This window comes from Saccostrea echinata, unplaced genomic scaffold (assembly GCF_033153115.1).
Source record: "Saccostrea echinata isolate AGI-Se365-2 ecotype Australia unplaced genomic scaffold, CSIRO_AGI_Sech_v1 ptg000025l, whole genome shotgun sequence".
NCBI lineage: Eukaryota > Metazoa > Mollusca > Bivalvia > Ostreida > Ostreidae > Saccostrea > Saccostrea echinata.
The window spans coordinates 8,882,440-8,898,832 of record NW_026889774.1 but is presented as its reverse complement, the minus strand read 5'-3'; the positions used below and the strand labels follow the sequence as shown (position 1 = coordinate 8,898,832).

Sequence of the window (16,393 nt, the reverse complement as noted above, 5' to 3'; positions counted from 1 at the left end):
ATCAAATTCCATAGCATATTTTGCTTGACTTGATTTGGACCATCGGAGCCTTTTTCTATAATATACTAGACTGAGTAATAGATAGATTCCCCGATACATTTCCATAGACAGTCAGTATTAACAAACTTATAAGTGATTATACATGGATGTACATGTACCTGTTGCAACCACTGTTGAAATAACACCCACTACTGAAATAATTTTCAAGTGGTTGAGAATGCATTTCAAATTCAACTCCAAAAGCCAACAACTATTGAAATACATGTAACATCCACTACTGAATATTCATTTTATGGTTGCAATTTTAATTCTAAAAGAACAAAAATGTAATAGTTTAAATGCGAAAAAAGTTTTTGGGATACAAATTCAATAAGTGAAGATAAAGAAATAGTGATTGATCAAACAAACAAGCATTCTGAGAGTATTGCATTAGCAATACCAGTCCCCTACCGGCAAGTGTAATCTGGTTCCCGTTAAAAATTGAAAATGCCATAATTCCGTCAAAAATCAATGAAGCGGGAGAAAATGCAAACTTGATCTATAACTAATCAAGGTAAAGTCACATACCAAAAATCAGCTCAATATCTGAAAGCGTTTAGAAGAAAATTGCGGAAAACCCTTAGAAATTGAAAAGGCCGTAATTCCGTCAAAAATCAATGTAGTGGAACGAAATGCAAACTTGATCTGTAACTCATCAAGATACACTTACATACCAAAAATCAGCTCAATATCTGCAAGCGTTTAGAAGAAAAGTGCGGAAAACCAAGTGGGACAGACTGACAGACAGACAGAGGGACAGACAGACAGACGGACGGACAGACTCAGAGGAAACCTATAGTCCCCTCCGGTTTCACCGGTAGGGGACTAATAAAAATTTGTGAACAGGGCATAAAACAAGGACCCTGGAAATTTCAGCGGTTGGATCAGGTGCCTAGGCGGAATAATCATACCCTCTCGACCGGTCACACCATCCATGAGCCCTATGTATTGATCAGGTAGACGGGATATTCCTAGTCAAATTAAGTACAAAAACAACGGCCTACTAATTGATATGAAATACGTCAATCAAAATACGACTCAATAATAGGTTGCATTTGCTTTGCTAACAATGCCATTATAGCGACCAAAGACTTTACGAAATGCTGACTTTAAACGAGGTTGTTAATATCTCTGTAATGTCAATTTTTTGTCAGTAGCCTGTCTCGTTTTAAAAATTGATCGCATTCAGAGCATGCTCTTGATTATCGAATAAGCTGGGAGACAAATTAAATCACCATATGCAGGTGATAGCAAAATTTTAATGTATAAATAAGGAAAATTGACGATGGAAAGGCTGAGGTAATCTCGTTTGTTACATGGGATATACCAACGGAATAGATAATATAAGATGTAATTTGTAACAACAAAAATTGGGTTTTAAATCTAATTTCGCTCACTAATGAAGAAGTTATATATTACAATATTAGTATTTGCTTTGGTCGGAGTTTCGTGCTCGCCATCAATTGTTAAAAAAATGTACATGTAAATATTGCAATGAGGTTATATTGCATTTTCAAAAACTATTGAAATTTATTTTTAATGCAACCAAAAAATAGCAATTTCAGTAGAGGATGTAAGTTAGTGATCTCTAAATTTATTGGCTCAGTCTGAAAAAATTGAGATAACTCGGTAGTTGGCCTTTAAATTGTCTGACTTGAAACTTGTTTTCGGTGACTTCATCGATGATAGTAAAATTCATTGTAATTCTGAGTTAATATCACTGACCTATAAAGTTGAACATATGTAAAGTATTCTAAATTAAAACTTTAAATTATATGTACGATGTGTTTTTCTAATTTACATCTTACCTGGTTACAAAACATATCATCAATGTTTTTTATTAATGTTTTATGCCCCCGTAATCGACGATTCGAGTGTATATACGGTAGTTTTTGCCCTGTCCGTCCGTCTGTCTGTTTGTCCGCAAAAAACTTTAACCTTGCCCATAACTTGATTAATTGGAGCTATGACTTTCATATTTCTCTTGTGTATTCCATGTGACAAAACCTTCCTTTGGGTACCAACATATTTGACCTCTTGACCTTGGAGTTTGACCCACTTTTGCAAAAATTTATCCAACTTTAACCTTGGCCATAACTTTTGACCAGTTGGTGCTAGGGCTCTCATGTTTCACATGTGTATTAATCGTAACAAAACCTTTCCATGGGTATAAATATTTTTGACCTTTAGACCTTGACCTTAGAGTTTGACCCACTTTTACAAAACTTTAACCTTGATCATGACTTTTGAACAGTTAGCACTGGGGCTTTCAAATTTCACAGGTATAATCCTTGTGACAAGACCTTTCTTTGGATACCAACAATTTTGACCTTGGAGTTTGACCTACTTTCGAAAAACGTTAACCTTTGCAATAACTTTTTGAACAGTTGGTGTTAGGACTTTTATATTTTGCATGTGTATATCTTACAAGGTCTTCCCCTTCGTACATCCATTTTGATCCTTTGACCTTGGAGTTTGACCCACTTTTAGAAAACATTAATCTTGACCATAACTTTTGAATGGTTGGTACTTAGGCTTTTATATTTAACAGGTATATCCAGTGACACAAGTCCTTTCTTTGGTTAATAGCATTTTTGATCTCTTGACCTTGAATTTTGATTTGCATTTGAGAAATTTTAACCTTCGCCATAAGATGTCATCAAGGGGCATCAGTGTTTCACAAACATCTTTTGTTAATAATGTATATATGTATTATAATGTGTATATATAATGTGTATGTGTATTATAATGTGTATAATATACGAAGATACGTATACCTGTGAGCTTTACTCTCACTATGTAAGTACTCTCCTGACTTATCAGTCAAATGGGCATATCTTCTGTAACAACTAGCATAAAATCATGTACTATTAAAAATTCTCTGTACTGTAATTGGGCGCCTAAATATCATCGGATCGATACATCTTTTCCGCATTTTTTCTTGATTTCAATTATAGCACTTGTTCCTTCCTCATAGATTCAATCTATATATAATAATCTTTGATCTCTGTTCCAGTAAGTGTTTAGGCCATTCACAAGGAAGTCCTTTAATTTGGATTCACTGTTACTTGCACAACTTCACAATACCTCAAATCTAGCATGGTTATTTTTAATCAATAAATAAATATAATATTGTATATTGGAAGACAAACCCAGTCAGATTAAAAAGAACAAGAAATGAAATGGTAAAATGTGCTTTATTTCGAAGCGGAATAAACACAAACCATCCATTAACTCCCATAACATGACAGAAGTTTGTGGAAATTAAAAAACAAACAAGTATACATTTCTAATGAATTCAAATATATCACATGGATAATCACAACAAGGAAATATACATGTCCAATATAGGTGAACTCCACTTGAGCCTTTAAATTAAACCATTGGGGACCAAAATAATTCAAAAATAAACAAACCATAAAAAGGGCAACATAAGCTATACTCGAGGGTAGCTGGAATAAAAACCCAAAATTCCCAATTAATGTTGTTTTTTTTCTGAGTTTACATCAAAATGCTTTACCGAATTAAAGAAGAAAAAACACTACATTTTATACAATATGGGATGGAAATGTAACATATGTTCCGTCTCGGGCTTTTTTTTTTAACTTTTGGATTTGAGAGAAAACACCTGTTATCTATATGTGAACACTTTGATATGGAAAATTACCCAAATTTTTACCATATGAATTTTCAGTTACATAACACATAACACAAGAACACATCAACCTTATATTACATGTACTGTGTGAATATGGCACTAAAATCATACATATCAGTGTGGTCATCACTAAGATTTAGTCAAAAATGATTTTCAAAAATGTGTGTTAATTTTCCTACCTTCCAGAAAATGAAGCAAACTTGATAAAAATACGGAGTAAAAATATAATGCAAATGATTTCATATCAAAAGATGCATTTACGAAGGTGAAAGCAATTTTCAGTATAAGGACTATAATAATTAATATTTTTTTTAAAAAAAATCATTTTTTCATTTTTTTCCTGAGTGGATCTAATTTGTTTACTGTCGCAAACTTTTTTATGTAACTGTTAATTAAAACGATATTTTGAAAGTGAAAGTGCTTCACATTTATAATAAAAGTTGAAAATCAATCTAAAATAACGTGAATTACAAATAAACAAGGGGAAAATTTTGCATCTCATCTGAAAATATGCCCTAGATTAAGATTTTTTCCTCTTCAAGATTTTTATTTAAACTTAATGAGAAATTGTGAAAATCATAATTTAATTTACGGCTAGAGAAATAAAACATTTTTAATCATCTATATATAAATCAAATAAGGTTAACAAAGGGGAAACAATAATAATAAGCCACTATACTGATAAAATAAAGAACATGGGGGGGAAAGCCATGGATAATGCCTATGACTGGATATTTAAGGCAAGAATTATCACTTAATCATCACAAAATTTGTACATTTCAACAAAATGCTGTAAGTCCAGCTGTCTAAAGACCTTTCCACGGACAAGATTTAAATACCAGTACTTTATACAGGTGTTAGTCTGACTGATCAAAACTCTGTCAGAATTTTTATCCTACAAGTCAATCTCAGCACAACCCATTAATGCATTTTCATTCCCTTTCACTATCAATGTTTTTTTCCTGAAGAATTCAACACATTAAAATATTATTTTGCATAATGTTACACCTTATTTGTGATAAAAACATTGCAATAAACATAAGGTACATGTATAAGCAAAATCTATACCTTATCTCCCATGTTCTTTGTTTTAAACCTTAAGATTATATCTTGTGAAATGCCTAGCATTTTTTCCATCAATTACAAGCTTTAGAACATAATTTTAAAAAATGCAGCTCATATAAATATATAAATTATGAAAAATCTAGAAGCTGTTTAAAGTTCAGCAACAAAGAAAATATGATCACAGATTTTCACAGCATTACCTCTTGTGTAAACATTCTCAGATGAACCCTAGTACATTGTAACTTAAACAGTTTAACAGTGAAGGTTAAAGCTACCCTGCAAAAGTTGAAATAAACTACATAACACTACTACATACTACATTTTTTTCTCTGAACTAATTAGCTACACTGACTATAAACAGTAAAAATCCTCCATTCACAACAATCCTTTGATTTTGTATGTGTTTTATCACACTCTAAATGTTAAACACCACTCAATTACATGCACCTCATTTTCTTTTAATCTGCACAAATATACCTGACTAATAAATGACTACTACGTATTCTCTGACTTCACTACAATTGAGAATAACTTTTGATTCTGGATGGAAGTTGAAATTGAAGTTTAAAAAAAAAAAAAACCCAGAGATATGCTCTATAAATTATATGTACATATACCATACATGATCCCTCAAAAAAAAAAGTAATACACTTGTACCTTAATTCAGATTACAGATATGTAAAGAAAAAAAATTTAGGTAACTTGGAACTCTAAAACCGAAATCTATGCTTATTTTGCCATGTATTTAAATGATATGAAGAAAATATTAATTCATCAAAAGTTCATTTTAAATATGAATATAATTTTATTTTAGTACATGTAATACATATTTTTGGGGAAACTTTTAAATTTATAACCTCTATGCTCACGAATGCTGAAAAGCATTTACCTGCTTTAGACAAGCAGTAGTGAAATATTACAGAAAGATAAATATTCACTAAAAAGACATTCTTCTAACTTCACTGCAGTAAATAAAAGAACTCTCCTTTTATACAAGCAACATACATGAAAAAAAATTTGAATATGTTCAGCCAAACCTAAGTAAAATATTATTTTATTAAATGAAAAGTTTGGAAAAATATATGGATGAATCCATCTTTCAGCACTAATATATATATATATATATAAAGAAATCTACTTCTATAGATCATACAGCAGAAAAATATATAGTCCATTGAAAAAAAATAACAAAGATTATATATTTTATACATGTAAATCAAACTTGGATAAAGAAAACTCTTGTTCCCCTACAATTAAAGCTTTCAAAATGAATGAAATCAACATGATAAAGCAAGACAAACAGAAAACTGATGGATGCTTCTCTTTTGCACATTGCATGTAAAATTATGGGCATTGAAAGTAATATCTGACATTAAATTGAAATGTTAAAGTTATCCGGCAAACTTGACAATGGGAATGTGTTGCTAGACCTTTACAAAAAAGACATTTTCTATTGTTGATGATGTTGTTAATAAGAAAAGCATAATATTTGTCATGAACAGAATATGACCCAAATACATGTATGCATGCATAGGTTAAAGAAATATCAGTCAAAATTTAGACAAAAATTCAGACTGGCCTACTTTGATTTTGAAAATGAAACTTTCAAGAAAATACAAGATCAGGATAAAAACTGTTCATATCAAGATTTTTAACAAGTTTTCAAGTCAAATACTCAAACTACTTCCTTGGGAATATGACTTTTGAGTTGAGGTCATTATATGGCTATATGGTCTCATTTCTTAATCAAAAAAGAATTCTTATCAAGAAGCAGATTTACAATTTCAGTATGGTCTCTTTTGACTCTTTCTGTCTGGGAGTTAACTTGAACTTCATTTTCATAATTGGATTAATTTGACGGATTCTGATTTAAGAATGTATCTCCTTCATCACGTTTACATATTATCCTTTTTTTTAAAGTGAACTTTGGTGAAACAAAATATTTACAAAGTAACATTAAAAATTAAGCAGCTATTAAATAGATTTACTCCTGTACTTGTAAACATGACTATGCATTCACTCAATGGGTGCTACATACAAATATGCATTCTGTATCTAAACTATAATAATCTTATATCTATAACTGACTCTACTTTCTTTTAAATCAAATACATGCATGCACACAAAAATACTACTCAAACATGACTACATTTGAGGTATATAATGCCACTTGAAATGTACTGTGTTGGAATGGGCTGCAGTTATAATTGCCAGATGCATTTTTTTCCCACTTGCCTCTAATTTTGATTGTTTAAAAAAGTTTCATCCAGGAAAAAAGAGGAATTCTGGATGGTCACTGATCTGACAGAAGAAAAAAATGCATACTTCAAATCTATGCACTGATATATTTAAGACTATATATATACAAATACATGAACAATTTCTTAGTTTATTTTCAATGTTCTCACTTCTAAAGAGCTAGATTCACTTTATCCATAGAATGGTCCTGTCAATGTACCAATTAATAGGTCAAGACCCTTTGTCCAATTTTAAACACCCATACAAAGTAGAGACTTGGTGCTTTTATTTTCTCTAACAAAGCTTTCTTTGAGAGTCCAGGCACCGATATTTAAAGCTTTGTAAAATTGCTATTTTCTTGAATTTTGCAGAAAACAGGTATTTTTTAGTACCTTCAGCAAAGAATTTAAATATGAGCCCACCCCTTCATTCAAAAAATAAATATATTTCATAATCTTAAAAGAAGTTCTTTCATTATATAATTGCACGTTGTGGATCAAAAGGTTGGGCTCTATACCAAATATTGAAATGCAACTTTATTTTTTGGCCGTTTTTGAAGATATTTTCAGGATTAGGGAAGAATAACACAATTCATAACATAATTCATGGACTAGCATGAAAATTACAATATCTTCAGTAGATATGCAGTCACCAAAGGTCAAAGTGATATTTAATGTGTCAACTAAAACGTACGTTTTGATTTTTCAGAAATTCACAGGGCCAATAAAAGCCCTAAGTGAACCTTGCTCTTTATGTGCAAACTTGACTCTATTTCAATCAATCTTTCTTTTTTTTAGTTTTTTTTTATTGGTTGGTTGAGGTACTGCTGAAAAATGATGAATTTTTTCCTTTTTTTTTTTTTTTAAACTAATCCTTGCTGATAATATATAATGGAATGAAAAATTTATGACACATGTAAGCAGCATACATGTAGGTGTTCATTAAAAAAATATGTGCAACAGATTGCAGCCTTCCAATAAATCTAGCAACTTCATGAACGTGCAAAAATGAGAATATAAATAAATATGCTTGCAAAAATTTCAGCTTAATATATAAAAAGAAATAAACTTCGACAATTTCACCATTCTTGTGGAACTGACAGAGTGCAAAAATATATATGTGTTTATTATTCACATAAATTCAGTTAACAAATATCAACTTTGGAATTCAAAATATCATCAATATTTGCACTTCTTTTTTTCAATGATGGTGGAGTAAATCTGCTGCATGTATCAAAAACACAAGGTAAAGCCCAATACATCTGGCAACAGATGAATAATGAACAGGGATTAGCATACATTATGACCAGCAAAGTATAAAGGGAGCAGTAACAAAATTGTTATCCCTATATGAAAAGGAAAAAAAAAACTACATAAAATGAATCAGTCAGATATCTCTTTGTCACACAGAAGTAAAATCCAGACATGGATCATTTCACAATAATGTTTACAACAATTATCATAAAAAATTTTGTCTAATTTTTGCTTCTCAGTTTAGATGAATTTTAGAATTATTTTAACGTGATTTAAAGAACCAAGTAAGATTACTATAGAGAAACTCTTTACTTTTAGGTTGCTCTGTTAATCAATGAAAAAAAAAAGATTAAAATCCAAGAAAAGGGTCCCTGTCATTTCAGCACCAATACATACACAAACATTATAATGATATCACAAAAATACAAGTTTTACAAGGAAAAGGAAAAAAAGCATACATAATCATACGTTTTCAGTCTAGTCAAAGTATTTAAAACTAACTTTATCAGCAGAATGCATTTTTTTTTCCAGGAACTGTACTGACGACATCCCTTATTCAGAGCCCTATATAATCTCTGACCTGTAGAATGAGAAAAAAAGAAATCATTCTATAGTGACTTGCAACTTTACTCATAATCTTACAAACTTGTAATATTTTAGAAGCCTAAAATATAATCATATCTCCTGTCATATTGAATTACTGATGGGCATTGTATGTAAAATTTTACAAAAAATTGTGTGAACTAGGATAATTTTCTGGATTAAAAACATTTATAGCCACGCTGTACTGTAGTGGTGGATTTTATAAATCAATTTCCTTATACAGTGAAGTAAAATCAAGTGTATGGCTCAACTTCCTATAGCCATTAGCTAAGGTGAGCCTTAAGGGTTTTTGACATTGAACATGTTGAAAAAATATGAAAAGATGAAAAGAATTCAAGGTAAAAAAAAATACACATACATAATGAATACCAAGGCTCTGCATTGTCACAAAAAAACCTCTGTCAATTTTATATCTCCCTTATGAGAAAAGTGAAGTATGGGCACAATTCATCAAAATGTTTACATATATCATATTCATAACACAATTCAACAACATAACTCTGCATAATTTACAATGATTAAACATTAGATAAGTTGGCAGGGTTTTTTTTTTCTTTTTTTTGTGTTTTTCATTAAAAAATCAAGTACAATTTATTACTTTAAGTGGAAATAAATGATTTTAGACAAATGGTAATTTGTTTCAAATCCTTGTTGCTCATTTTAAAAAAAAAATCATTCTCCAAATTAATTTAGAAATCACTTATTTTTTTTCTCTCACTCAGTCCACTTTTATTTAAACTCTATATATGCACTTATGTACAAGTTTCCTAAACATTTTTCTTTCCATTGTGTACTTAATGTGTAACAATCAGAGCTAGTAGAAAATGATAAAGGGTTGTATAAACCAGACACACATACAATGGAATGTGCACAAATCTGCTTATTACATAGAATATGGCCAAATCTGATTATTACTGGTTTTCCTTAAAGTCTCTAATAATGAGCAGTGTAAATCTAAATAGTATTTTGGAAGTATTTTTGCAACAGTGTTTGACATGGTATTCAGTTACTATAATTTTAAAAATGAACAAAGATTAAGAATGATGTCAACAGTGACTAAATTTCTTTGTTTTTATTTTTTATCCTTTTTTGTACCTAACATTACTGATTAAAATGATTAGCATGAATAATATCACTTACTATAGGGAAAAAGGAAGAATACATTTGATCTTGAGATTGTACGTATATTTAAATGTGATGTGAACTGATAGGTTTCTGAACATCACTGCCTTAAATGTGCCAAACTTAATTGTCCTTCACACAAGAAAAAAAAAACCCAAAACATTTAAAAAATGTATGTATAGCTAAAGTTCGTTATTTGTATCATGTACTTACACGTCGAAGATGTATTTCTGAGATGACATTGATAAACAAAATTACACCAAATCCAACATACTGAACAAAATTCAGGAACTCCTGAAAAAAAGGAAAGTCTAGTTTTTAGATTTTAAACAAAAAATAAACTATTATATCTTGAAAACACCTTAATAAAAATCCTTTACATACTCTGACAAAACTTCGAGAATAACTAGTATTATAAACTAGTATTTAAAAAAGTAACCTTTTTTTAAAATACACATAAAAGCAACTGCTGAAATTTTTAAACAATATGGGTTGTAATATGCATTAATTGTTCCTCGATTAAGAGGCAATCATGTATTCATGTTCTTTCTCTGTATATATCTAAATATGCCAAAGAACTGAGTGTTATATAGTCAATATATACTTGTACATGCTTGCTGCAATGCACAATGCCATTGCACTGGTATTGGAAGGTTTCATCATGTCCAACAACAGTGCAGTAAGATGATATCATATTATCTTACCCAGACTTTGTCCATAAATATAACCAGACAGTACATTTGTAACAGAGCCTGGCCATCAATATACCGCCAAACATACAGAATCAGCCATGTGCTCAATGAATGCAATGATGCTGTTTGCCTCACCTACAATATAATGACATTTTAATACTGAGAAAATGTAATCAACGCCAATTACATATTAATGCAGACAATGTATTGAACGCCACTATTATATATTAATGAAGGCAATGTCCCATTGTCAGTAATTATATTATCAGGTATGTCCTGTAATTAATATTTCACACTCACGGTTTTTTGCGCGTCTAACTTTGTTGCATAAATGTCGCCGTACTGCTCTACCCGCTTGTCCCAAGTTCCTGAAGAGAAAAACACTTGCATCCCAAAGCACAGGCATTTCCAAAAAATCATTTTCTTGCTGGGTTTCCCATTGGTTTTCTCCCCACTACTATAGCCATTTTCTGCTTTAGTAAGAGGTAATGTGGCACTGCCTTCCTCCTTGTACTTATTGAAAAAGGACGGCGACATTTTGAATAAATAAAATAAAACTCCAAAAGAGAAAATGACTCCTCCTGTGATATCACATCCAGCATCGATGAAAAATCCCCAACTATCATGATGGGACTTATATTCATGCTGCTGGTTTTTATGACTGCGAAAAACCACCCCATCTAAACTGTCTAGCCAGGTTCTAAACTCGTAGACCAGTACCCCAATTCTTCTAGTTCTGAGAGAGTCGGAGGAGACAAACTTTGCTGCCACCAAAGCAAGAAAAAGATGGGTAAAACTGATCATATTTGGTGAGATAAAATAGAAAATCTTGCTGAATCTGGTAATTTCATCAAAGCGTTCTGACGTTGGATTGATGATGTAATGTTGAATGGGATCACTCATGAGCAACTTGGCCGAGAGGGGCGAGAAAGGAGAGTACGACCCCTCATGTTTTTGATCAATTAGTGTAGTATTTTGAAGAGAGCAGTATAGAATAATATCCATTATGATGATGTATAAAAAGAGCAGCAGTCCCAAAATAAAGTAACACCCTCGGTCCGATTTTAGGGACTGCATCATGTAGGAAAACATTTTGACTCCGTAAAGCTTCAAATCACAGATTAAAGACACAGCTACGAAAGGTTTCACATTTCAAAGTCCCATCAAACGTGTCTAACTCAAAGAATCTTGTCATTCCATTACAAAGAATCCTTCCATTAGTGAAATGCTGAACGTTTCCTATTCCTGTGTTGATGCTTAAGCTCCTAAAAAAAAATCCCATACATGAGAAATCAATAAGTATCATTGCAATATGTTCATTGATAGATAATAAAATGAGGAAGACCTACATGACTCATGCTGAAAATAAAATATGTATGGTTTCCAAAAATGTGTTATCTATCATAATTCTAAAAGAAGACCAATGTCACAAGCATGCAGGTGTGTGCATCTAAAGCTATGAATATGTAAAGTTACTTCATGGAAAGGGCTTATATTTTACAGATTTATCTCATATAAAATGTGCACTTGTACTGTATGAGACAGATGTGTCATACACACAAGTTCAGTTTTCTAAGTTTATCAACACTTGAGTGTAATGTACAAGGACACAACCTATTGCACTTGGCCTACATAACATAAAGGGGAAAAAAATCACCCTCTTAGGAACTTTATCAGGGAAAATGAATCAAACAAGATCCTCAGTATCAATTAACGTCTGCAAGACACTATGATATCAAGTAAATGTCTGATAAATCACCTATTAATTAAATATTTAATGAATATAATTACCAGTTAATAAGCTGTTAGTAACATTATACTATTGTTTTCCTTACTCCCCCTAATGTCAAGGCACTTGTATAGAACTGTGCAGTCTGTAATATAATCAACAAATTCCTGATGATAGGCAGTGTCTTGATTTGGCTAAAAATTGGGAAAAAAATAGGATCTAATCTATAGAGATCTTTCAAGTCAATGTTTGCATTATAAACAGGCTATTTTACATTCTTCTGGACAACTAACAGGTAAATACCTGATTCAGGTGATTTTAAATCACAAAACAAAAGATGTCTTGCTGTGGTCAGCAGGTACGCCTGAACATGCCATTTAAATTGTTTACTTCAAATCATTAATTCCACAGGCATTTTGTTCAGTAATTGTGCCTTGTTTGTCAACAAAGACAATCCTTCCATTTCGAAATTCGAAGGTTTCCCTGATTCATGGTTGGATTTTAACTTTTGTCAATATCACGTAAACAAAGTAAATGTGTCACACTATCTATCAAAATGACTATTCACCTGTGCCATTCAGATCTGAAGTATTAATGCTCAAATTCCCTCATCAATCACAAGAAAATTAATTCCATGATTACGAACATGTAAGAATAGTTAAGAATTTCACTGAAAGGTATCAAAGCACTACTAGTTTCTAAACGCCGAGTGAGAAAGTGTTAGAAATTATGTGTTTAAATAATCCATTAAGTGATCTGTAGATATCTCTCTCTCACTCTTCTTCAGCGACAGTTTTCGTACAATTATGACACTTTTGAAAGTACCCAATTTGACATATCACTTATAAGGGCTTAATTGACCTTTTTGGTATAAAGTCCTGTACCCTGTCCATTGAGAATTTTAAGTTGAAAATAATAACAGAAGTTGGAAATATTGATGAAAAAATTGTTGTACTATTAAACAATATATAATTATCATGATTATGGACTCTTTTGTTGGTGAATATGGTTTGATATTCGCCTGAAAAATATCGATATTGACTGAGAAAAACTTCATTTTTGTTTTCTTTATAAAGAGACTCATAACATGCACAAATTCATGTCCTCCATAAAATGTTAGAAATTTCAAACTACAAGTATCATGTGTGTTTGCCAATTATTGATTATGAAAAATAAATCTTAATATCATGTATTTCACAGGTTTCTAATGTTCAGGGGAGGGGGGTCTAAGTGTATGTACACTTAATGTCAAATTCTTTTTTTTTTCAAAAAACATCCAAAGATTCCTATCTGTTGAGTGTCCAAAATGCCATCACTTATTCTTGACATACTTTATCCTTCATTTATATTTTTGGAGGACAATTAAATCATACCTTAAATTTCAAAGAATATACACACTGAAATATTTGTTTACTTTATAAAAAACTAACTAACTAAAACATTATGTGGAAGGAAGCTCAAATCATATTTTTTTATGTTTGAAAGTTTACATGCAAGAAAATCACCATTTCAACCTACAGTGCAAAAAGGTTAAATTCATTTCCTTGACATATTCATAATTACTAGGATATCAACCTTTATCTTCATGTCCTTATGCAAATCTTGAATCAAAAAGGAGAAAACGGACAACTCTTCAAATTCCTATACTGCCTTGTTTGTCTCACAGATTCAAGCAAGAACCTGATTTTCATTACATTCTTATAATAAAAGAATATTTTTGGTTTGAATATGACAAATACCATCATGATTATAGTAACTTAATTACTTTTACTTAATTTTGGCCATCATGCAGTTTACTTTTATCACATGCCACTGTCATCAGGTCATATGTTTTTTATAATGCAAAAAAAAAAAAAAATTAACATTAAATTAAGATATCCATCAAAGCTTCCTTTTCAAAATAGCTTCAAGGTAAACGAGATAGGAAAAGGTAATTTTTAAGAAACACCTGAACGTTACATACACCAATTCAGTACACATTACTTGATCTAGCTCTTGTATAAATATCCTAATTTTAAACCTATTCTCTCTAATTTCTGCACTGATAAATTCTGTGATGTTTAAACATGTCAAAAATGCTTATATATATTTCGGGGGTTTCCATAGTGTTACAGCACAGAAAGATACTTGATAGTATGTTTACAATATTTTAGCACAATGCAAATAAACCATACATAGCTTTTCCCAATAAAACGCACTCTAATGATTAATGAAGACAGACACAACAGAAAAAGTTAAAACGTTTGATGTAAAAAAAAAATGTACGAATGTTCACAGCATTTACATTCAAATGAAGTAGAAATGAAACGTCTACCGTGACAAACCGTCAGCTGATTATAAATATACACCGGTTCATGTCCGTTTTTTGTTGCAAGAAAGCCTACTGTAGCTATTTTGAATGACAAATACACTACACTGTGTAAAAAATTATAAAGAATACAAAAGGTAGAAACTGAAACTAGATCCTACTTACCTTTCACGTCCATCACACAATAGATATTCGACGTAATAATTTCGGTGCGTGAACTCACCTATGACAATCTCTTCTAGACGCATGCGCACAACACAATAAGTTGTACATGAATGGAGTCGTAATATGCAATACTCATAAATTATTATGGAATATTGTGCGCTAGTACATGTAGAATGCCTTTTGGGCATTAAAAATCTATATAACAGACAATGAAATACATGTATTTCCTATATCAAACTTTTAATGACTTTAGTGCTGATTCGTGTTATTTTAAAAATGAAATAAATCTGGACCAGTGATGTATAAATTTTGAGGCATTGGTCAAAATCGGAATTTTAAAACAAAGTTAATTTTACCTTTACTTTGCGATTTTTGGCAAAGTATGTTGGAAAATATGTAAAATTTGTTATGAAAATATAATTTGAAACCTAATATGAATGAATATTCAGGGGAAGATCCAGAATTTTTTTTTCCGGGGGAGGGGTTCCATATCAACTCTTACAAATGTCAGACTCTGGATTTTTTTTTAAGCTTAAAAAATGTAAACAACTTGCCCAAACCTGAAAAACCTATTTCGTGTGTGTGAGGGTGTGTGGGTGTGGGTGTGTGGGAGTGGGGAGGGTAAAAGATACTAGGTCAATTTCCTCAGATATATTACTCTCCTTACCATTTTAAGAAGGGTCTGTGTTTCTTGGGGGGGGGGGGGTCCAAGGTCATTTTTTTCATTATATATATACACTTACATAAAACTCTGATAATTCCAGGGGGTCTGGATTCCCAATACTTTCCCTCTATATCCGCCCTTGAAAATTCATTGCATGCCTATAATAACATAAAATTTCTAAGAGTATTACCATAAATATATATGAAGGGCAAAGTTCCAACATTGAATGATTTAAAGAATTTTCTTCCAAATATGCTTCCACCACAAGAAATAGCCCTTCAAAAATCTTATTTCTAGTCAATTTTGTGAGAAGGTTTTAATTGATTGGTGTACATTTTGTATCATTTATTCAAATGTTATGGAACTTACGAAAGCCCATTGAGCTCATTTTCGTAGGTAACAAAAATATATTTTTCGCGTTATAACGCGAAACTTTCGCGAATAAACGCGTAACTTTCGCGTTATAACGCGAAACTTTCGCGAATAAACGCGTAATTTTCGCGATATAACGCGAAACTTTCGCGAATAAACGCGTAACTTTCGCGAATAAACGGGAGACTTTCGCATTATAACGCGAAATTATACATATATAGTCATGTTACTCAGGAACCTGTGATCTTGACTGACAGATAAAAAACATGAACGCAGAGGGGGACTTCTATGAATTTATAAATGACATTTCTTCTGAAGATGTAAAAGAGAATTAATGCGAGAAATGGATAGATTAGTGTTGAATTTGCATCTCAAAACCCTACTAATTAATTAAATGAATATTCCTTTAAAGATTTTCTTGTTTTTCACTTGTTGAATCCAAGAAATTCTGTAGACTAATTTTTTTTTCTCAGGAAGATCTCCAC

The 16,393-nt window shown here is 31.4% G+C and overlaps 1 protein-coding gene across 1 annotated transcript; it reads right to left on the bottom strand.

The window, feature by feature from the left end:
• Positions 1 to 5,839: 5,839 nt before the first annotated feature.
• Positions 5,840 to 14,947, bottom strand: LOC133191949 (ceramide phosphoethanolamine synthase-like). The gene is made up of 5 exons (XM_061327728.1): positions 14,873 to 14,947; positions 10,971 to 11,935; positions 10,683 to 10,805; positions 10,192 to 10,272; positions 5,840 to 8,833 (listed from the first exon to the last, which is right to left on the bottom strand). Exons 2-5 carry the CDS (start codon positions 11,760 to 11,762, stop codon positions 8,810 to 8,812), a joined length of 1,020 nt encoding a protein of 339 aa, XP_061183712.1. The 5' UTR covers positions 11,763 to 11,935; positions 14,873 to 14,947; the 3' UTR covers positions 5,840 to 8,809.
• Between the last annotated feature and the right edge of the window lie 1,446 nt (positions 14,948 to 16,393).

Coding starts and splice junctions, on each gene's coding strand:
- LOC133191949 (XM_061327728.1), bottom strand. CDS start 11,762: ATGTTTTCCTACATGATGCAGTCCCTAAAATCGGACCGAGGGTGTTAC. Junction 10,806..10,970: donor AGTTAGACGCGCAAAAAACC/GTGAGTGTGAAA, acceptor ATTATATTGTAG/GTGAGGCAAACAGCATCATT. Junction 10,273..10,682: donor TATTTATGGACAAAGTCTGG/GTAAGATAATAT, acceptor CCTTTTTTTCAG/GAGTTCCTGAATTTTGTTCA.